The sequence below is a fragment of the Diadema antillarum genome, unplaced genomic scaffold (assembly GCF_040938485.1).
Source record: "Diadema antillarum isolate AM-2024a unplaced genomic scaffold, OU_Dant_1.0 seq00000129_RagTag, whole genome shotgun sequence".
In the NCBI taxonomy this organism is placed as follows: Eukaryota; Metazoa; Echinodermata; class Echinoidea; order Diadematoida; family Diadematidae; genus Diadema; species Diadema antillarum.
Genome location: NW_027271207.1, coordinates 866,233 through 889,217, shown reverse-complemented (window position 1 = coordinate 889,217; position 22,985 = coordinate 866,233). Strand labels below are relative to the sequence as shown.

The window sequence follows — 22,985 nt, the reverse complement described above, 5'->3', positions numbered from 1 at the left end:
ACCTGGTAGTAATGTTTATGAAATGTTATATACATGTATGTTTATAAAAGTTAGTGGCCATGCAGTCTTTAGATGAATATTGTCCAGCCTCCTTTGACAGTAGAATAATTAACTGCAACAGTAAAGTGCCTAGGAGCTTTTGCCACTTGAAAAAGAAGCTGCTAGGTTTGAATTCTGCCCACTGTGCACCTTCTTGGATGATGTAGTTTTTACCGTGTGTCTGTTTAGAAGCAGGTACCGTGGTATAAAATTGTTAACCTGACATTGTTGTGGTATAAGAAATGAGAGGGCCCTCTGGATGCAATGAGTTTTTAAAAAGACTGCTCAGTTTAGATTGAGTCATGTCCTTATTTTCCCGGGTCGTAATCTCACACATCTAGGACTCTTCTGATTTCAGTTATATCTGTAGGGGTGTGAAATGATATGATGTCTGTTTCAATTTTTTTTTTTTTTTTGGACACACCAAACCATAGAGTGAACCATTTTGATTCATGTCCATCAGAGTTCAAATCCATTCCATCGTGTAATTCGATATTGAGCAAGGATGGTGGGATTTATTCAGCACCTTCATGTTTCCTGATCTCCCCTCCAAACTGCATGGAAGACCCCAAACAATGACGTGAGCTGTTGTGATTTCATTCATGGGAGTTGGTATATTTATTTGATCATGTGATTTTGACATTGAGTTAAGATATTGAGATTAATTCAGCGCCCTCATGTGTCTGAATCACACACAGCCACAGCCTGCGAGCCCCTCAAGGCTCCTCAGGGTGTCCTGATCTCCCCTCCAAACTGCATGGAAGACCCCAGGTTTGGGGAGACTTGCCTCCTGCGATGTGAGACACCGGGCTTCCAGGTCAGGCCCCAGACTCTCACCCACACCGTGTGCCTGGGTTCTGGGCAGTGGTTGCGCAACGCGTCCCTGGCAACTTGTGTTGGTTAGTGAGAATTCAATCTCATACTCATAGATGGACAGATATTAGAGTAATTTTCATTGTCAATGAAGCTGTGCAGGTATATTCCTTTATACCCGTGAGGGTATCATTAATGTTTGTACAACACTACTGTAAAGATGAATCATTCTCCATATTTGCCAAATTGCATTTTATGTTTTACAAAGAGCACCCAAGTTCGTGCCTTGATTACCTGATCCATCGATGTTTGTGCCTACACTGTATCTGTATTTCCTGTGAAATTAGAAAACAAGATAAAAGCAAACCAAAGCTTTGGTTTTAGGTAGCCTTGACTGATCAAGTTTACCTTCATTATTGATGTATAATAATACATGAACAGTTGAGTATACAATGTACATTTATTTACATAAAGCTTCCACAGGTCAGGTTCATCTGCTGTTGATAGTAAAAGAAAGACTTCATCCCCAAAACACCTGCAAAAGTTTGTACTAAACATGCTCTTTAATGATGGGATAAGATGTTATATCCTTTGTTTTGTCATTGTCGTAATTTCTTCCATACTATTCTAATCCCCCTCTCTCATTTCCTATTTTCAATATGTGAATTCCAGATATTGCGTCACCAGTTTTCACGGCATGCCCCGCTGACTTCAGCGTGTACGCCAGCCGATCAGAGCTCGTGGGAAACGTGACTTGGCTCGTCGCTGCCGCCGACAACGGTCCCGACGCTGCCATCGTCGAGTGCGATGTAGAGCAGGGCCTGAAAGCCGAGGGAGATTATGACGTGTCATGCGTGGCAACAGATGCCGCCCAAAACACGCAGACTTGCTCCTTCCAAGTTTCTGTCAGAGGTACGACAACTCTGTTGTCATTCGTGCAAACTTATCATGTAATCATACTGCGAAACGTTCTCCCTAACCTACCACATTTATTTTGATGAAGGGGGGAAGTAGCATCATGTCATTGTTTATGCCCAATGGCATGTCACATTTTTCTCTGTTCAAATGCATTATGGACAACTGGTCTACATACTAAGTTAAATTCAGGCATATGAAATGCACTTTTGATATTTGCAATGTATTACTTCCTCTGTTATACCATTGTTACATTTCAAGTGGTGTTATGAAGCAAATCGTGCTGTACAGGATTTCCGGCTATTAATCAGCAATGCTTGATTTTGCCACTGCAGAATAAAAAAACAGAAGCATGCCATTTCTCTCAGTTGCTATTGAAAAGAGTACAGGTATGTAATGGTCTGCACGCTCAAAATATATTGGATTTTACAATTGTTAGCATTTGTTTCGTGTTTGGTTGTAAATGGGACTATTGATCATTTGAGCATGTAGATGTAGGTGGCATAAAAGGTATCAAATAAATAAAAGAAGATATTCTGCAGGAATGATGAATGAAAGTTGTACCTGTCTCTGAAAGTCATGTAAGGTTGAAGACTTGAAATCGTTTTTCATGTTGGTGTATAGAGTGTACAGAGTAAATCTTTTGTTTGCTCCATTCTCCATCTAACAGTGAGGCGGTGCCAGCCATTATCACCACCAGTCTTTGGAAACCTGATTGGGTCATGTGACAATTCCTGGGGTAGTGAGTGTGAGGTGGGGTGTTCTGTGGGGTACACTCTGGTCGGTCCGAGTCACACAAGCTGTGAATTCACTGGACAGAGCATGCACTGGGAGAGAGACGACATACCATTCTGTAACAGTGAGTAGATGAATGGCTCTCATGCTTTTTCTCCTCCTTTTGACATCACTTGAAAGTGTTTTTCCATACATACATAATAACTTAGTGAATGCAGAAAAAGAGTGACATACTAGTATTCAGTGGACAGGAAAGAGAAAAATGTCAGACACATTTGTCAAAATTCATGAAGTTTTGAAGTTTTGGTTGATTCTGTGCACCCCAAGGAGAACTCTACAATGTGAAATTTTTATTTCATTTGGGACATCAAAATAAGAGCTTGACTTAACTAACCAGAAACTAATCAGAAATGTTTGTATAATAATCCTTGAATCCACCATTTGTTCCTTTTAAGACTATGCAATACTGTGTTCATACTTCCAGTGAAGTGAAGTACTATGATGTTTCCAACTAGTAGGTCATTGCTCACCATTGCTCCTGGTTTATACTTTTTCTTAAGTGATGCTGTGGCAGTATACATGTAGATTGGATATTCTCAAATGTAGATCTTCGTCAAGTTAGCCAAGATTTATGTAGGCCTACACTTTTATGTATATGAAAGAAGTGTTATTCTGGTTTAAAATTAAATTCAATTTATCTGTTCAACCCATACTTCAAGAAAGAGTCATATTGATGTGCATTTCATTTTGGTAAGACTCAAGAATTCAGATTCTTCCATAGTATTTTTCTTTTCACTTGCGGTTGACAGTGCTTTCATCACTCAAAGAGAGTATTACATTAACGTACAAAGACAAATGTAGGTTTGTGTGGACAATAGCTTGCTACCTTATACAACAAGAAGTCTTCATGACTGATTTCAATGGATGTGTGTTGTTCTGAGTGGGGATTTGTAGGTTTCAACCAAAGAGGTTAAAGGCATAGTTTACCATTTGCAGAAGAAACAAAAACTCAGCATTAGTGCTTTAAAATAGTCCTAAAATGTGAGTTAGGGATAGAAACAACCGCTGTAAAAAGTTGAATCTGTATAGTCAATGTGAAGTATAAATTGTTAAATACACAAAGTGTGAACAATAGTTATAATATAAATGTTTCCAGACTAAACCATCTACAGTTATGGTTTAATGAGAAAAATACTGATATCTCATTATATCTTAGACTTTATTGCAAAAATTTTGTATGGTAGGATGTTTTGTGATACAACAGACCTACACATATGCATCAAATGTGATATCTCCAACATTTTTTAAATCACTGCTCCCAGAGGTAAACAGGACCTTTAAAGTAGTAGGTACTGGAATGTTAACTTGCGACACACACAGCCCAACTGCTCAGTGAGTGCGTCCTAGTGAGGTGTGTCATTACTAGAAGGGGCATAAGAGTGATCTTGCCCTTCGTAGTAATGGCAGACAGTGCCTCTGTCTTGCTTGTAGCCAGCCAAGGAGTGCAGACACACAGTTCACCCTGCACTTTTGTTCTTTAAGCGCGCTGAGCGAAGTCCGCCATTACTATTAAAGTAGGGCACCTCTGCATCTCCATGTGATCACAGAAATTTTACAAAGTCTGTTTTGTAGGTAGTGAGTACTATGTAACCTCTTTGGTTTCCTCCCACATCCCTCTCCTCAGTCGTTGGATGCGACCCGCTGAACCTGCCCATGGGCATAGGAGTCTACCCCAGCTCCTGCGCAAACCAGGAAAAGCTCTACCACGGAACTGAGTGCACATTCTTCTGTCGGGATGGATTGACCATAGAGGGCGCCGTGACGGTCGTCAGGTGCGGAACAGATGGCGAGTGGGATGCCAGCATCGACAGTCTAGGGATTACGTGCATAGGTGAGCAAACTTTCAAAGCTCTCTTCTCGAAACCTGACGGGGATTAACATACATGTATCTCAAGTTTTTAAGGTAAATTGAGAGGTGACAGAGTTTAGAAAGATGTTCATGGATCAGAACTCTCTTGCATCACAATGACTGATAAAAAGAAGGAAAGAAAGAAAGAAAGAAAGAAAGAAACTTTTACAAATGGCGTATGATATACTCCACAATTTTTGGCATAATGTCCTTTCATGACACAGTAAGGGTGCTGTTATTCGAAGATTGTGTTACCTTTTACCTGTAATACATTTTAAAAAGCGATAGATAGATTAAGACTTTATATAAAAAAAAAGGAAATAATTTTATGTAAAGATAATTACATAGATAGATAGATGGACTAACAGACAATGCCTGATATTACAGATGCCTTTTCTGTTGCAGTGGAGGCAGCTACCTTCATTTTATCATTGAGAAGAAATCCAAAGAACAATGTTTCATTTGTTTTTTTCATGTAGATGAAGTGGCACCGACTCTGACATCTTGCCCGGGACCAAAATCCGTCACGCAGACAGAAGGCTGGGGAGTAGAGGTGACCTTTAACCTTCCCACTGCGCAGGACAACCTGGATGATGACCTCACAGTGGTCACCAGTCCAGCTGACCTCACCTCTCCCTACAACTTCACTCAAGAGACCACAGCCAGCTTCACCTTCTCTGACTCTGCAGGAAACAATGTTACCTGCTCCTTCCCCATCTACATTCGAGGTATGACTAGTGCTGTCTTGGCCAAACAGTAACCAGAAGAGAAGTATATTAAAGTAAAAACATAGTTTTGGTAAGGGTTTGAAAACCCGTCTGGCACCATTTCATATTTGCTTGCAATATATCGAACGAGGCTACAAAGAAACTTACCTGGCTTACGCGATTTGCCGGAATGATGAGTCGGTTTTTAGTATTTTGAGAAAAATGATAAAAGTTGGAAAACCGACTTTTATTGCAGAAGGATCCAGACTAGCTCGGTCTCAGGGAAAACTCGACCCTATTTAAGACAATTTACACGCAGTTCGTGATCGCCATGTATTCTACTGTATAATACCAAACGAGGCCTAACTGAACAGACAGGAAAGTGCATGCTAATCCTGTACAAAACAAATGGACAGGGCGCGGTCCTCAAGCGTATACGCACATCAACTCAGTTGCTGAGACGCGCTGTCTTTGAAGTTTTTGTTGTTGTTTATCAAGCGTCTTTGATTGTTTTTTAGGGGTGCTTGATAGGCGCACACTAATTTTGCATGCACGCCGAAAGGTTTTTTGATGCGCGCCAAAAGGTTTTTTGATGCGCGCGTTGTAACAACTTGGACCATTACTGCGAGTAGTCAGAATGCGAAGCGCTATACAGGCCGCTCCCATAGTACAACACTGTACAATCCAGAGGGACAACCAAGACTACTCAGCCCGCCGTCAAAGCGAGGCCGAGTTATACCCGAATCCGAGTTAAGCCTGACCCCGTTCGGGTAAGTTCTGAGACTGAATCTTTTTGGTTAATATTTCGCATTTTCGTCGTTTACCCATCGAATATCTTGTTATTACAGCGTTATTCCGCACATTTCCTAGGCGTACGTTCACATTTGGGAGCGAAATTTGACAATTTTTGCAGGCGTACCAGAACTATGTTTTGGCTTTAACCAATGCAAAGTGAAATTTGGCTCTGATAGAGTAAACTCAAACAAAGGTATTAGTTGAAATTCTTTCAGATGAGATAGAAAGTCATTGCTGTCAGGCTTTAACAGCTCTGCAATACTGATTTCATGTGAAGGATACAATTTTCTCCTTTTGCAAAGAAAGGAAATTGAGTGAAGATATGTGAGGAGTTCAGTGAGAAGTTTGTGAGGTGATGACATCATCAACTCTCCTAATTTGCATAGATGACTTTGACCAATATCAATGTTTCAGGGAAACATACAAAAACTTCAAATTGTAACACTCTCTTCATACTGTGTTTTCATTTCAATATAGCTTCAACCTTTGTTGTGTGTGATCTTATTCTGTTTATGAACGTAAACTACAGTACACATGGACAGCTTTCACTTTGATAATACACACTGTCCATGGTTATACCGCATCAAGAGATTGTTTAAAACACTACATTACTATGGATATTTCAATGAAACTTAATAACGGTTGGAGAGAGAAGAGAGTAAAGTGATATGTGTTAACCCCAAAATAACACACTTTTAAAGAATGTCAATAATGCCTTATAGATGAAACTCATAACATGATTATTTTCTGTTTCTGCACAGATGAGATCCCACCTGTAGTAGAATTCTGTCCCCCTGACATCAGGCTGAATACCAGTGAAACCCTTACAGAAGTCTCATGGGACCCGCCCGTCTTCGTGGAGGTCACAGGGGACGACCTACTCATCACCAGTAACTATGACAATGACATGGCGCTGCTTCCGTGGGGTCGGCATGTGGTGAACTACCAGGCCACAAACACGGACAACGGCGAGACAGTGGGCTGTGAATTCTCCGTCGAAATCATGCGTAAGTAAATCTCACTTTTGCTGCTTCTCATCATTTGACTAGTCCATTACGTGCCTCCTTTAATATCTCTGTATTGTTGTATACACTGTCTTTGATATGTCCCTGGCACAGAAAGGGTTATGGTATTGTTAAAGGGACGAACCAGATGGGCCCTGTGCAAAGTTTCTGAAGATTTCAAAAAGGTGTTAGTAGCGGGCCGATTCATATTTTCCCTCTTGCATTGCTTTCTCGTTACTTCACTCACTGTTAGCTTAATAATTTAAAACTATTTTCTTTGTCTGCATCATGTATATTTCTTGTTTAATCCTATCTGAAATACTTGAAGGTTTTGTTTCCGAGATAACAGCAAGAATAAAACTTATAGCAGAAATGAAATAATGCATTCGGGACTGGAGGCGATGTCGGTAAATTTCATGAAATCAAGAAATGCATGCAGATACTGTTGCCTTGCCAATGCACTTTGTAACACTGAATAAACAACTGATAGTCCTACATGTAGTTGGTGTCAGTTGGTATCTATTCCTGCCATCTACTCACCTAGCTGTAACCTGCAAAGAACTGGATGTCCCCAGCAACGGGGCCCTGACGTGTGACCAGTGGGCGTATGGTCGTTTCTGCAGCATCCACTGCAATGTGAGATTCGACATCCCTCGACTTCCCCCCAGCAGGAGGCCACCAGAGCACTACGTGTGCGGTAGCTCAGGGTTGTGGAGTCCTCACGCCTATGTTCCGGATTGCTCCCGTAAGTCTGCTCCTCCACTTTCTCTTTTCCCCCTCCTCCTCTTCCTCCTCCTCCTCCTCCTCCTCCTCCCCCTCCTCCTCCTCCCCCTCCTCCTCCTCCTCCTCCTCCCCTTTCCATCATCTCTACCTATCTCCCTCACGACTTCCTCCTGCTCCTTCTGTCCTGCTCCCTGCTCCCTCTGAATACTCTGAATTTATCAGTCTTGTCTGTAAATGTTCAGTTTTTCACAAGTAAAAACTAAATCAGCAAACTGCTTACTGACCTTTTTAATCGTTCCCTTGGATCTGGGGTAATTCCCCAAGAATGGAAACTAGCCACCGTCACCCCCATTCACAAAGGAGGGGATAAGGACAGTGTAAATAACTATCGTCCTATTTCAATTATTCCAACAATAATGAAGGTGCTGGAGAAAGCTGTTCACACTCAGTTGCATGATTATCTGGCTGACCTCGACCTGTTAACACCACAGCAATCAGGCTTTAGGAAAGGGTACTCAACAAATACAGTTTTAATTTATGTCAGTGATTATGTATTCAGGAATATGGACAGCGGGAAACTGACAGGTTTGGTATTCCTAGACATAAGGAAAGCTTTCGACTCCGTGGATCATGGCCTGATGTTACATAAACTACGTACATATGGTATAGGTGATAACGCAATATCATGGTTCAAATCATATTTGATAGGTCGGAAACAAAGCACAATGATCCAAGGGAAAAAATCTGATACACTGGCACTCAAATCAGGAGTACCGCAGGGTTCTATTTTAGGACTCCTGCTCTTCACACTTTTTGTTAACGACCTACCCTCTGTTGTTAAACACAGCAAAATTGTTCTATATGCAGATGACACTGCTATTATGTATAGCGCTTCGAGTCCCAAAGAATTAGAGACTGTATTGAATGACGATCTAAGGCGAGTAGAGTCGTGGTTGAACTCAAATCGTTTAACACTCAACACTGAAAAAACAAACTTTTTGTTAGTCGGCACCCCACAGAGAGTAAATGGTATCAGGGAAAACATTGATATTCAGATTGAAAGTGTGTCGGTAGAACATGTGAAGACGGTCAAATATCTTGGTGTTTGGTTGGATCAACACTTGACCTGGAATGAACATGTTGCCCAGGTATCTGCCAAAATTGCTTCCAGGCTAGCTTTGCTCCGTAGAGTAAGAAAGTATTTGACTGTAGAGAGCGCTAAGCTATTAGCAAATGCTCTGATATTACCTTACTATGATTACTGCTCAAGTGTGTGGACAAACTCAAGTCAAAGAATACAGGATATTCTAATCAAGCAACACAAACAAACAGCAAGAATAGTTTTGCAAACAAACACTCGAACCTCAACGAATGAAATGTTCACACGTCTAAAATGGATAGATATGGAGAAGAGATGGAAATTTCAGAAAGGAAAACTTATGTTTGACATTCTGAATGATTCTGCCCCTGTATATCTGCAGAGTATGTTTTCAGCTGCCATGAGTGTACATCGATACAGTACGAGAAACGCTCAAAGTAGAGGTTTAGTTGTACCCAAAGTAAAAACTGAAAGTGGCAGAAAGGCATTTTCTTTTGATGGTGCAATACTTTGGAATAGTTTTCCAAGTGAAGTGAGAAATGCTCAAACAAAGCAAACATTTTGTACTCAGTTTCTGAAAAGTCGGCAATATTAAGATGCTGTATTGGTGATTATCATATACATGATTACATTTGATAATTTGGTATATGTTTTTTGTCTTTTTTTTTTTTCACAAGCAATATTGTTTTGGTAATGACTTGAAGTTATATAAACACATGTGTTTTCTGTGGTATGTACAAGTTTGTAGGAGTGCAGGCCCACCTTTGGTAGTTGTCAGAGAGCATGTGCTGTGGTGACAGGTTTTGTTTTTCTTTTCTTTTCTTTTCTTTTCTTTTCTTTTCTTTTCTTTTCTCTTCTTCTCTCTCTTTTTTTTTTCCCTTCTCTGTTTTGAAGGTCATTCAAATTGCCAGTAGATGAGATAGGCTTTCTGGTTAACTGTTGCACAATGTGTTGCCATGGTAACAGTACATTTTGAATGAAAAATCATGTTAAAAAATATGGATTTGGAGTATTTGGTTTGAAATCTGGCATATGTGATTATTATATGATTGAGATGTTTAAATTTTTCTTATGTTATATATGTAGTTGAAAAGTGCGTTGCCATGTTAACAACATCATTTGAATGAAAATTATAGAATAATACTGCCTTTTTTTAGTTTTTGAGTATTGGATTTGAAATTTGGGATATGATATGACCTATGATATCATAGTTATGTAGATTTTTTTTTTCATGTTATACATTGTGTTACCATGGCAACAGCGTTTTCACTGACAAACACAGAAATTATTGATATATTTATTTTTCTCAGATTTTGGGCATTAGACAAGAGACATGAGATATGATATACAGCTGTATATGTGAATGCCAGTGGGCAGTGTATTCGTATTCTTATTTTATGTTGAGTAACATATTATTATGTTCATGAGGTTGTTATTAGAAAGAATATAATAAGATGGTTGCTGGTTGGGTTCATTTCTTCCCGCTTTGGGTGGGGGTATTTATCACTCTCAGTGAAAGTTTTAATTCTTAATGAAATTTATGGTTAATTGTTTGGTTATGATAGTTACGTAGGCCCATCACCATGTTATTATCGCTTGTTTGACTAGTAAGCGTGTAATTGTCAGTGTATAGTAATATTGTGTGACTGTATGTAGGGGACTCAGTGGAAGAATTGTACCTGTCCACATACAGTGTGTTGTATTTGATGTATATGTCTCTGTCTTGTCAACTGTAATGTTTGTTTGTGCAGGGCCCCCAGTAAGAACAGTACTTGCCTACTGATGGGGCTACCCTGTTGAAAAAAGACTGAATAAATAAATAAATAGATAAAATAAGTATCAAGTTCCTATTTAACCAGCAAATGTGTCACAAATGCCAAAAAGAAAGGTAAATTTCGTTTGGTATATAACCAACAACTTTCAAATTTCTTAAAGCTGAGTGATACTCAAAACTTTTTAACAGTTTGTGTCAGCTGATTATTTTTCATTGGTCAACAAATGATTGATAGGATGACATTACAATGAAACAGTTTGTAGCTTATTATTTGCCAATAGTGATCGTCGTTTGGTAAAATAAATTCAAGCATGTGCTACAACATCTTTAGCTGTACTTCATGGGGGCATTTCATGAAGCATTTTGTCAGATATTTTGTCTGACAAACTGTTAAAAGCTACTGAAATCCTTACATCTGATTGGTTGAGAGCAAATTTGTCCGCCGAAGTTGTCGGACAAAATGCTTCATGAAATGCCCCGCAGATTGTCAAGCCCCTCCCTATCAGGAACAGGATGATGCCAACAACACAATTAATGATGTCAGTTGTATTACAAAGAAGATGAAGCATGAAACAAGGTCTTATAGAAAAAGAATTCTACAAAATGATATAAATGGTATGTTTTCCAACTCGCTTCTCAACAGCAGCAAATTTACCAACAGAATTAATTGTACTTGTAAAGAAAAGCAATGATACAGAAATAACAATTGGAGGTCTTCTGCCCTCGATTAATCGCATGAGGCTGATTTAAGTCTAACTTTAGGATCAATTTGTGATTCTTGTGAAGGTGTACGAAGACCGGGGAGAAGCAATCTGCCCAGTGAACTCCTGTACTTCACTGGTAGCTGTGGGACCCAGGAAACTCAGGACGAAATAGCTGCTGCTTTCCTGCAGATTCTCATCAACACAGACTTCAGCGACATCTGCACCCAGACCAACCAGTGCACCGTGGCGAACGTGCGAGTCACGTGCGGAGATATATCCTCTGTCTCAGGACGGCGTCGACGTCGGCGAAGGCGAGATGATTCCTCTGGCAGTCGAGTGGCAGCAATGTCGGCGCGGAGTGACAACGTGAATCGAGCCAGGCGAGATGTGGGCTCCCAACAAGTGATTTCAGTGGAGTGGGACTTCGTGACGAATGTGAACCAGGACCCTAGCTTGAGCAACTTTGATGCAGCCATCGAAGCGGAAGACTTGATGATGGCGATGTCTGATGTCATCCAGGATGAGATTGATGCTGGAACGTTTCCCACTCTCAATGTCCCCGGCTCAAACCTCACGCTCGACGACACATCCCTGACCTTTGGCTACTCTGAGGTCTTGTGTGACCGTGGCTTTACAGCAGACAATGAGGACCTTCAGTGTGGTAAATTATACTTCCTCAGAAAAAAAACGAACAACTAAATGTTAGATCAACAAACATGTTTACCATAAAACAATGAAGACTTAGAGCTTCCTAGCATAGAGTCAGGCATTAGTGTTGCAACACCACAATATTTAATAAATTATAGATGATACCAGTAGGCGCGGTCAGACTGGCAAAAGATCGAGAAGTTTTAGATTGCAATCTTTAAGCTCTCAAAGTTTTGCCAGTGTGACTGCAAACTTTCTGCAAAACTTCTCGCAAAACTTTCCACTCCAACTAGGGGTATTTCCCCACCCCTGCCAAACTTCTCAATCTTTTGCCAGTATGACTGCTAGAAATTGAAACTTTGCGATTGTTGTCACATGACCAGTCCACCACCTGTTTGCGGGCGGTGCTTCTGAAGCACATGGCCATTGTGATGCCTAGGTATTCATTGTTATGTCACAATAGCTATCCATCAGACAGTGTACTCTTTCTTTTTTCTTTTTCAATAGTGACCCAAATTTGTTTACCCAAAGATCAAAAGTTTGGCTGCCAGTGTGACTGGACGACAAACGATCACAAAGACCTTGCGATCTTGAACTTCGTGATCTTTTGCCAGTCTGACTGCGCCTAGTGTATGTTTTGCTGATTTTATTTGGGGAGAAAAAAAAATCACATTTCGTAAAGATTTGTGCACACATTTGTGGATGACTTTAATCTGTGTTGACATCAGATCATCACTTCATATTCATATTCATGTGGATAACTTTCTGCTTTTCTTGTGTCCAATATCAATGATACTTCTGTCATTCCTTTCATTTATAAAACCCAACACAAAATGTGAAGTGAATTTGCACGTTACAGCATTTGCTCCTCCGTTTTCATTTAATTATGTTGCTGTATGATGCAATTGAAAGTTACATTTGCTTCCCAGTTTTCATTAAATTATGTAGCTGTATGATGCAATTGAAAGTTGAGTGAAAAAGGGAAAGAGGAAGACACACAGTCATTATGGAAGTTGGATTAATTCAGAAATAAACAGAACCAAGTAGAGAATCATTACATTGATCGGTGAAGAATGAATCTTTTGCATTGTTCTATGAAGTTTAATACAGAGATGCATTTCACATTATCCTAGTCATGCCTCTGCCTGATATGTATGAAAAGGTATATGTTTAGATGTATATATTGTATTCCTTTGTCTATTACCTGTCCACAGTGCCTTGTGTGGCTGGGACTTTCTACGACGAAGTGACCAAAGTCTGCCAGCTGTGCCCTAGGGGGTCCTACCAGGAGCTTGCTGGTCAGAGTCACTGTGTGCCCTGTGAGGAAGGCCAGTCAACAGAGGGAGAGGGTTCCACCAATGCCACCCAATGCAAAGGTCAGCAAATTGGTGCAGGGAAGGGGATATTGATGCATCAATGCCATTGTGACACCTGTTTCAACCTAGAATTTTGGCATGCCGAAGCCAGAATTTGAGAGTGATAACAAAATTGAAAAAAACAAACAAACAATGACAACGACAACAACAACAACAACAAAAAGTGTGTTTGCTTTTTGCAAAAGATGCACCACTATTGAGAATAGATTTTTTAGGGAAAGAAATTATTTATGTCAACATGCTGGTAGCTGACTGATTTAGAATTTGCAGTATAAATAATTGCACAGTAAGTTAAGCCTTACTATAGCTGAAAAAGAACATTTTTTCTTTGCCTTGAATGAAAGAATACAATACATGTAGATATGTAATAGAAAAGAAAGTGACAGGGTAAATACCAATCATTTATGCACATGAACACAAAATAGAGTAGATAGCATTTTCATATGTTATTTCACAATGCTTACAAACTGCATCAGCACACCGTTAAAACCAGTCAAGATGTTTGCATTAGATTCTCTTTGTTGATCGACAGACATATGTGAGGCTGGCCACTTCTCCACTTCAGGGTTGGTTCCCTGCAGGGCGTGTGAGATGGGAACCTACCAGCCGACGCCCATGAGTGCATCATGCCTTCCCTGCCCCAATGGTACCTCTACCATGGATACCGCCGCCTCTTCACAAGACCAGTGCCTTGGTGAGCAGTACTTACACTCACTTTCATACTTGCAATTTTTGCTCCTCAGAAGGGGCCATGAAGCACTCTTAAACCATTCCATACTGAATTCTGAAAAGCCCATAGACTTGATACGCCTTCCACCAGGTTCTATTTTACGGAATGTTCATGTGCATTTTAATTTCGTGAATTTTGCGAGAGTCAAGTTTCGCAAAATTAAAATGCACGCTAAAGATCTTTCTACACTACGTGTATATGCATTGAATGTTAGAGGCAACTCGCGAAAATTTCTTGCTGTGAATAAGGCCGTCGGCTCCCATTTGCGAAAATTTCATGCCGCGAAAATATTGTGTTTTACAGTAACTCCCAGTATTGACGGGTCCAAAGACCTGGCTGAGATGTAGGATGCTCTGAACTGTAAGGTGCACTAACATTATGTATTAAAGTTGATTTTTAAAGCAATGTTAGAGGATGCTTTATGCTGAGGGCCCTCAATGTCCATGGGAAATACGCTGTGATTTTACAGGTTGTACATGTAGGAGACAAGATTGCAAGGAAGAAATGTAGATGCACAGCTATGCTTGAGAAATAGAAATGCAGAGGTTTTTGTCATAACTTGGACTAGACACAGCATTTATTAAGAATTCTTCTGTAAAGGCACGAACAGTTTTCAGTAATAATTGTCGCAGATGCATTGTTTGAGTGATAAGTCTAAGTGAGACATTGTTTAGCTTATTTGAAGCTAGAAATATGCAGCATTTTATCCAAAGTCTAGATGTGCTTGGTGAAATTCTTCAGAGAATTTAAAACTTTTGCAATTTTTCCTCCTCTTTCTTCCAGAGTGGTGCCAGCCTGGTTCCTTCTCCATCACTGGCTTCGTTCCTTGTGAAACCTGCCCCATAGGCTCATTCCAGAGTCGGCACCAGCAGAGGTCATGTGATCCGTGTCCGGATCACCTGAGCACACCAAACCGTGGGGCTCAAGATATTCAAGAATGCACAGGTTTGTGTCAGCTTGCATACAGCATAGCTCAGGGGAGAAGGGTTTCAAAATGATAATCAGTCACCAAAAGTTTTGATCTACATAGAGATTTAATAGCAAATATATTTAGCCATGTCATACAGCAAAAGTAATACCACTTTTGATGATAATGCATTTTAAAACTGAGGGACCCATCAGAAAATTACTTTCCAAAACTTGTTTCTTCAAATAGTACCATCCAATCTCCCTTAAAGCATACACTATCATCTACATGGGAAGGTTGTGTCTTTCCTCTCTCTCTCTCTCTCTCTCTCTGTCTTTGTTTTTAACTTGTGACCTTTGCAAATAGTGACTAGTACCAACATGAAACAAGAGCAGTTGAAATAAGAGACAAAATTATTAGTATTAAACTCCCACTTTCTGCTGTAGCGCATGTTTTGTGGCTGTTGTATGTTTCTGAGTGTCTGTCTGTGCTGACGTTGTTGTTGGTAGGACTTTGCGAGACAGCTGTCATGTCCCCTTTTTAACCCGTTGAGGACAGACTGATTTTGCTACAACACGCATTTCCCATAGACACCTGCCCGAGTATACTCGGGACTCGTCCTCAACGGGTTAAGCAGGCAACAGAGGCCACAAGAAAGGCTAAAACATTAGTTTGCAACCACCAGAAAAGGTTATTGTGGGTAATCACAGAAAAAGATGATATCTATTGTTTGTTCTCCCATGAATGCTTTGATAGGGATACTGACATGAAACTTTGACCCCAGCCCGTAAAGAAAAAAAAAAAAAAGTGATTTTACATTGATAGTTTAGATTTCTTTCACGTTGCTATTCCAAGCAAAAATTTCCTCTGTGACCCAGATATTTTGTTTTGAATGATACTCAAGCAGATTTGTTTTGTTTTGTGTTTATTTTTGTTTCTTTACTCACAATTGAGTGATTTGACTTTTGCTTCTTCATATGCAGACGCAAATGAATGCGTGTCCGAGCCATGCCAAAATGGCGCCACCTGTGTTGACCTCGTGGACAGCTTCCGATGTAACTGTGCACCTGGCTTTGAGGGCGTGACCTGTGAAGTGGATATAGACGAGTGCGCCTTGCTACAGCCGTGCCAGCGAGGGGGCACTTGTATCGATCAGATCAACGGTTACTCCTGCTCCTGTCCCATCGGACTTAGTGGTGCGGAACTAGATCATGAATTCATCATATGAGCCTCTCTATCGGCTTGCTTGTCTTTGCAAAAAACAAACAAACAAACAAACAAACAAAATAATAGTTTCTACACAGCATCCTATCTTTCAGTCACTTGACTACACTGTCTGTGTGCCTATGAGGTACCACATCAATATTGCAACATTCCATGTTACTTGAATTGAGTGTTGCTGCTTGCACAGCAACTTTAAATGTGACTGTGCACCTCAAAACGAACATAAAGTCGCACACACTGATTTTGCGTGAGGACTGAAAATAAGTGAAATGGGTCAACCTAGCCGAACTTGACATTTTTATATTTTCTGAAAGAGCGGGCCTTCTTTTTTATTATGCTAAAATTTGGTATCATAAAACGGGCAGGAAAGTGTGTTTTTTTAGCAGTTTATCTCGAACATTTTTGGTAGAATAGTGTGATTAGGTGTGTCTTTAGAATCTCTTTTTCATTTCTGAAAAACCTTGTCCACACTCTTCACTTTCAACTCTAATAACTTTTGAAAGGATAGTGCTACTGCTTTGAAAGTTGGCATTGATTATGGACAGAATGTGTTAATGAGGCATGCTCAATTTCAGTTTAATCTAATAATCCCTTCATTGTTGTTACTCTGGTGGTTTACTTCCTGTTTTTTGTCCCATTCATCGCACAGCCAACACGGTTTGGTAAAGATTAAGCGCATGAATAGACACTGTACTTCAGAGCCTCTTTTCTCAGTTCACACTTTTCCTGAGTTTGTGCTTTCTGTCCAATATTTAGATAGGTTAGGAGAGTCCATTTGATTTGAGTCATACATCATTTTAAAGCTTAAAGTCTGCTCTTTCAGAATATTGTCTTAACTAAAAATTCATGTTTGGCGACTTTTTGTTTGTTTTGAGGTGCAGGGTCACAAATGATGAAATGCTTCACTATTAGTTTCTAACAAGCAGCTCATACCCAGCTTGGGATTAGCGTAGTGGATATAAAATTTGATTTATCCAAGGGTGCTTAAGAATGACCAGGAACTTCGCTGTGCCCTTGTTACATATTTGTTGCCCTCTTTTGCATACCAGATTTTGGTTTCATTCCATTTTAGGTAAATTCCATTCAACCATACCTCACAAGAATTGAGACTAAGAATAAAGCCCAGCCTCTTTCAAAGTACATCATCAGCAAAAGGAGCACCTATGCTTACAATGTATGTTTGAAGAAATCATTTCATTCTCATGTAGGGGATAACTGCGAGACAGTCACGATTCATTGCGACAACTATTGTCTGAACAACGGGAGCTGCATCCCCTCAACCACCGACATGGAATGCCAGTGCGTGGACGGTTACCATGGCCCCCGCTGCGAGTTTGCCACCAGGCCGTGCTTCCCGAGCCCCTGCCTTAACGATGGTACCTGCAGAGAGATGCCCGGCGAGGTCCCGGACTTCAGATGTGACTGTGCACCAGGTTTCTCTGGTGTGGACTGTTCGCGGAATATCAACGAGTGCAATAGTCAGCCCTGCAGGAATGGAGGAACGTGTGTTGATGAGGTGAATGATTTCAGCTGCATCTGCACTCCTGGTGAGTATTGCAGTCTTTTTCTTTTATGCTCCTTTTTTTTTCAGAATCATTGATACTTAGAGGAGAAAGTGTGAGTGCAAATGACTGTAACTATCATGTGAAGTAACTCCCAGTATGAAGGTTTCGGAAACATGTATGAAATGACATGTATGTCAATAAGCGAAGTGAGAAAAGCGATAATTATGTTCATTGCTCAACCCGTTTAAGACTAGTCGCAAGTATTCTTGGGCTTGGGTGAATGGGAAATGCAGTTATAGGAAAATCAGTCCATCTTCAATGGGGTAATCTATATTGGGGTTCTTTTTTCTTGGTCTACAGTTATGTGGCCCAGTCTCAAAACAAAAGGAGTACAGTAGTTGAAGCAATCAGATTTACACCTATTTTCATAGTAACTGTCACACTTTTAAAAAAGAGCTTCTTATCAATATTGACTACTACAAGATATGTCCTTTTTCTTTCATTTGTATCAATAGCAGTGTATGCATTCCTGTTACCTGAATCTCCTACTGAGATAATGATGAAACAAAAATTTTGGAACTTTTTACCATGAACATTATTTAAATTGTGAACCTTGCTTTCAATAGAAATAGTTCAAAAATCCCTGAAACATCACTTTTGGTATTATACTTTGTCATCCCAAAACAAGAAAGCAGCAAGGACTTTCATTTCCATCTCTCTGTACAGAGTTTGGATAATTATGAAATTGTGACGACTGCACACAGATATTCATTTGTCTGATCATGACATGTTTATATAGAAGAGAGTATAGAAAATCTTCGTATCCTAATAGTAATAGTAAAATTGAAAAAGAAAAAGAAAATTAAGACATTGTGTAACTGCAAATAGCATTTTTCCCTCTATTCCAAAAACTGTTATGTTTTTCACTCTGTAGCTTTCACTGTGTGTCCATTTCTTTCCCTTTCGCTTGTAGGGTATACTGGCCCTGAGTGTGAAGTAGACGTTGACCTTTGCATCGACCACTCTTGTGAAAACAGCGGGACTTGCTTCGATCTCGGCGATGCCTACGAGTGTCTGTGTCCCCCGGGCTATGCCGGGGAGCTCTGCGAGCGAGAGAAGAATGCTTGCGATGATGAGCCGTGCCAGAACGGCGGGGTGTGCTCGCTCGGCGAGGACCCAGGGCAGGACTACAGCTGCGAGTGTCAGTTTGGGTTCATAGGTCGAAACTGTGAGGTCAACCGAGATGATTGTGCCTCTGGCCCCTGTTCAAATGGAGCAACTTGTGCGGACGGAATTGATAGCTACAATTGCACATGTGCAGATGGATTTACAGGTGAGTGATAGAGAACGATATTTATGAGTACACTGTTATGCACCAATCTTGTGATGGACACTCGAAAACTAGACATTTTTGCAGAAGTGATTTTTGCTGTGGTCGTGATGATGAATTTTGCATGTTGTTAATTCTACGGAATCAAACTCTTGAATAGTATTAAATGGGACAAGCAAAAGATTTGAGTGTTTTTATCATTTTTTTATTTAGTTTCATGTTGTGTGAAATGCGCACAAATTTCTTCACCGCAAGAATTCCACTTTTTTCTGTTCTATGCAAGCAGCAGCACTGTCCTGTATTAAAGAAAGTAACATTTGCCACTCTTTAGTTGATTACTAACAAAGTGCTCCAGTTTGTTTGCCATTTTTTATTTTACTTCCTTTTTTGTCTGTGCAAATTTTAAATCTGAAACAGACATTTCTGTGTGAGCGCAAATTTACTTTTGACTGCTTATTTCTCTGTTCTGACCAGGGCCAACATGTGAGGAAAACGTGGATCTCTGCGCCACCCAGCCATGCAGTGCCAATGCTACTTGCCTGTCAGTGATTGGAGGATTCCAGTGCGTCTGTCCCCCTGGGTATCGGGGTGTGGACTGTTCCGAGGTCTTCGACTTCTGTGAGGGAGAGGAGAAGTGTCTGAACGGAGGAACCTGTGTTAACGAGGTCGACTGGTATTCTTGCCACTGTCGTGATGGTTTCCAAGGTACTGTAGGAGCACCTCCTCTTTTAGGGTCTGTTTCACAAAGAGATTTGCTGTTATCCTGTGTCACAATAATTGTGGTGCTAACAACTGGTACTAGAGAAATCAGAATGCCGCAATTTTTGCAAATTAATTATTGAATCAGTTTGTAAAAAGTCAAACTACTTAATGATACAATGTATACCGGTACATGAAAAGTTACTCAAAATTCTGAAACTATTTAAGCTTTCCATTGCACTTCCACAGCATATTCAAATTCAGACAAACTAGATTATTAAAGTTTTATTAAAATATGCACAGTTTAGGAATTCCATAACTTTCATATTTTAAGTGGGATTTTTTCCTTTTTGTGAAACAATTACCATTGTGTTTTCCTGAATTTAATTTTTTTAATGTCATGATGCATATTATGAGAATCTGTTTTTGAATAAATTCTTTTTTCTCACACTCATTCATCAACATATTCATTTTTTTTTTTGTCTTCTTTTTTTGAATGGTTGGTTATTTTGTGTTTTTTCAGAAGTGAGAGGATGATCGTCATTGATTCATAGCTGATGATCAAATTCAAGTTGTCTCTTTTTGTGTGTGTTAACATGATGTCTTTGTTTAAACAGGTCCTAGATGTGAAGTTGACATCAATGAGTGTGCCAGTGAGCCCTGCTTTCATGGGTCAACCTGCCTGGACATGGTTGGGAACTTCTCTTGTGAATGTGCACCTTGGTTTGCTGGAATACTGTGTGATGAGAACATCAATGAATGCCTCTCTAGGTAAAAGAAAAAAATATCATTTTTTCCCTCAAAATTTTGTCATTATGTCTAGAAATGTCATTATATCTGGATAGTGAGAAATCATGTTATGATCGATCACTACTGTTGAAATGAAATGCTAGCTTCTAGATGTACACAGCAGCACTGTTGCATAGGCCCTGTATTTTCTACTTCATTTTCTAGATGCAGCATTAACCCATTGAGGACGGACTGATTTCAATTTTCCATAGACCCCTGCCTGAGTATACTCAGGACTCTTCCTCAAAGGGTTAAGATGTTTGATGCACAAGAAGTGCAGTCAAGAATTAGCCTGTTTCATAAATTGTTTTGATCAAATTTCAGGTATTACGTGCTGGCAACGAATGAGCTATCAGACAAAAGTCAAGTACCAGTACTGCATTCAAGGAATTATGATTTGCGTGGTCTCTATTATAACCACACCTTGTCACTTCACCCCTTCCAGCCCCTGCGTCAACGGAACATGTGTGGATGGCTTGGACTCCTTTGTATGCGAGTGTGACCAAGGTTACTCGGGCACCTTCTGTGAAGCAGCAATAGACTTCTGTGCTGACACACCATGCTCAAATAGTGGCGTTTGCACCAACTCTGGAACTGGTTTCAGGTTGGTCATGCTCTGTCTTCTCTTTCCTTATGATTGATTGGAGTATATAGAGAATATAGAGTTTGAAAGTTATCTTATTTAACCATTCATGTGCCCAGGCATTGGCTTAACTTGCTAAGCTTACTCATCAGCATTAAGAAATCCATCAAAACTTTACCTAGTTGTAGGGTTTGGGGATTAGGTAATCTCTATTCATCAACAATTACTTTCTACGTACGGTGTATCTGCACTAACTGGCAAAGAAAGCACTTTAGCTAGTGTACCTATTAGCAGACAAAGCTGAATAGGTTTTGATATGATATTTGAAATACAGTGTACAATGCATCTCTTTGGTTAACAAACAAATAGACCTGAGCCCCATTTCATAATAGATGTAAGGATAGCAACTCTTGTTGATATAGCAATTTCCCATCGCAACAGCCAATCAGGAAGCTGGATTCTTGTTATTACCATGACAACTGCATTCCGTCAAGAATTGCCATCACTGCAACTTTTTACGAAAGTGGGTCCTTGACAGAAAGAAATAAATTAGTTGGATTGTTCTCTCCAGTGCAGGCCCTTCAACAGGGTTCCCACAGTCATGGAAAATCCTGGAAAAATTTGTGGTCATGGAAAATCAGGAAAAAGTCAGGGAATTTGGAAAATTTGTGAAAAGTCATGGAAAAGTCATGGAATTGCATTTACCTCTTGGCTATGGCAGCTTTCCAGTTTGTTGTGTCTTGCAACTCTCATACTCTGTGATCATACTCTGCTATTATAATTGGTGTTCGTGATTTCCATTTTTCCCAGTTTTGTGACCTCCCAAATTCTACATAACTCCCGGGACATATACTAATGATAATAGATGTACATGTCATGAGTAAGATAGTGGGTGGAACGGATGGCTGTGAGGGGAGGTGGAGGCCATCATAACGTGTCTGATTTTGGAAACCATGCCAGAAAGGAAGTCATGGAAAGCAGCAATTTAGTCATGGAAAAGTCATGGAAAAGTCATGGAATTCTGTTTTCAAATTTCTGTGGGAACCCTGCTTCAAGTAATAATTACTGTGTTCATGTGATACATATCTACTGTATACGCCATATATTTCATTATTATACAGTATCATGCTAATAATGTACATATCTATGATTTGTCAAATCAAATATACCACAACTCTCGAAAGACCGTTGCCAGTTTATGTTGACTAAACTTATTGTGAGCCCTTATCTGTGTTAGTCCCAATTTTGCGACTTGTGATTGCACTGAAATCAGTTGCTAAGTGTATGGGAAATAAGTCCAGGGATTACAGTTCAGTGTTTTCTCCCCTTTTTACATTCAGCTGTACTTGCTTATCGGGCTATACTGGGAACAGATGTGAAATTGATGTTGATGAGTGCAGCAGCTTCCCCTGTTACCAAGGCAACTGTGAAGACATGTTGGATGGCTACCTCTGCCACTGCAGTGAGGGATTTTCAGGTGTCCACTGTGAGGTGGATGTGAATGAGTGTATGTCAGGGCCGTGTCGCACCAACGGTACCTGCGTGGACCGACCGGGCTCCTACATGTGTCAGTGTGTGCCTGGCTTCGAGGGGGTAAACTGTGAGGTGAGAACATGGAGATATGGAGGATACTAGTATGCATCATATGTGACCGGCGACAACGGTTTCAGGCAAAAGTCGGGAATTTTGAAAATTCTTTTTTTCATGGAATCTCATTGCCCATTTCCTAAGCTTTGCATTGATATAAAACACTTGTATTCTTCGGCACCATAAGTGGGTATAGAAAGAGAAATAAAATGCACTTTTTAAGTTGTTAGCCTGACGAAATTGCGAGAAAACAGGCTTTGAAGATTCACCTCTTTCTAAAAGACAATGTCCGAGCGGCGATGCGAGGGGAGAATCACCCATCCGTACGATGGTGCCAATCGATGTTAAGCTCCGCCTCTAGCAACCACATCGCCTTTTGATTGGCTCACT

General features: G+C 40.2%; 1 protein-coding gene across 1 annotated transcript in view; it reads left to right on the top strand.

Annotated features, from left to right (window-relative positions):
• Positions 1-750: 750 nt before the first annotated feature.
• The window catches only part of LOC139727387 (uncharacterized), a 45,399-nt gene continuing 23,164 nt past the window's right edge, over positions 751-22,985 (top strand). Inside the window, exons 1-18 of the mRNA XM_071638346.1 lie at positions 751-938; positions 1,525-1,764; positions 2,438-2,626; positions 4,187-4,393; positions 4,891-5,139; positions 6,675-6,920; positions 7,462-7,662; positions 11,300-11,878; positions 13,080-13,241; positions 13,774-13,935; positions 14,755-14,916; positions 15,862-16,074; positions 17,311-17,649; positions 18,581-18,940; positions 19,412-19,642; positions 20,254-20,407; positions 20,871-21,029; positions 22,349-22,613. Of these exons, the coding sequence (XP_071494447.1) occupies positions 797-938; positions 1,525-1,764; positions 2,438-2,626; positions 4,187-4,393; positions 4,891-5,139; positions 6,675-6,920; positions 7,462-7,662; positions 11,300-11,878; positions 13,080-13,241; positions 13,774-13,935; positions 14,755-14,916; positions 15,862-16,074; positions 17,311-17,649; positions 18,581-18,940; positions 19,412-19,642; positions 20,254-20,407; positions 20,871-21,029; positions 22,349-22,613 (4,260 nt within the window). The 5' untranslated portion in view covers positions 751-796. The remainder of the gene's footprint in view (positions 939-1,524; positions 1,765-2,437; positions 2,627-4,186; positions 4,394-4,890; positions 5,140-6,674; positions 6,921-7,461; positions 7,663-11,299; positions 11,879-13,079; positions 13,242-13,773; positions 13,936-14,754; positions 14,917-15,861; positions 16,075-17,310; positions 17,650-18,580; positions 18,941-19,411; positions 19,643-20,253; positions 20,408-20,870; positions 21,030-22,348; positions 22,614-22,985) is intronic.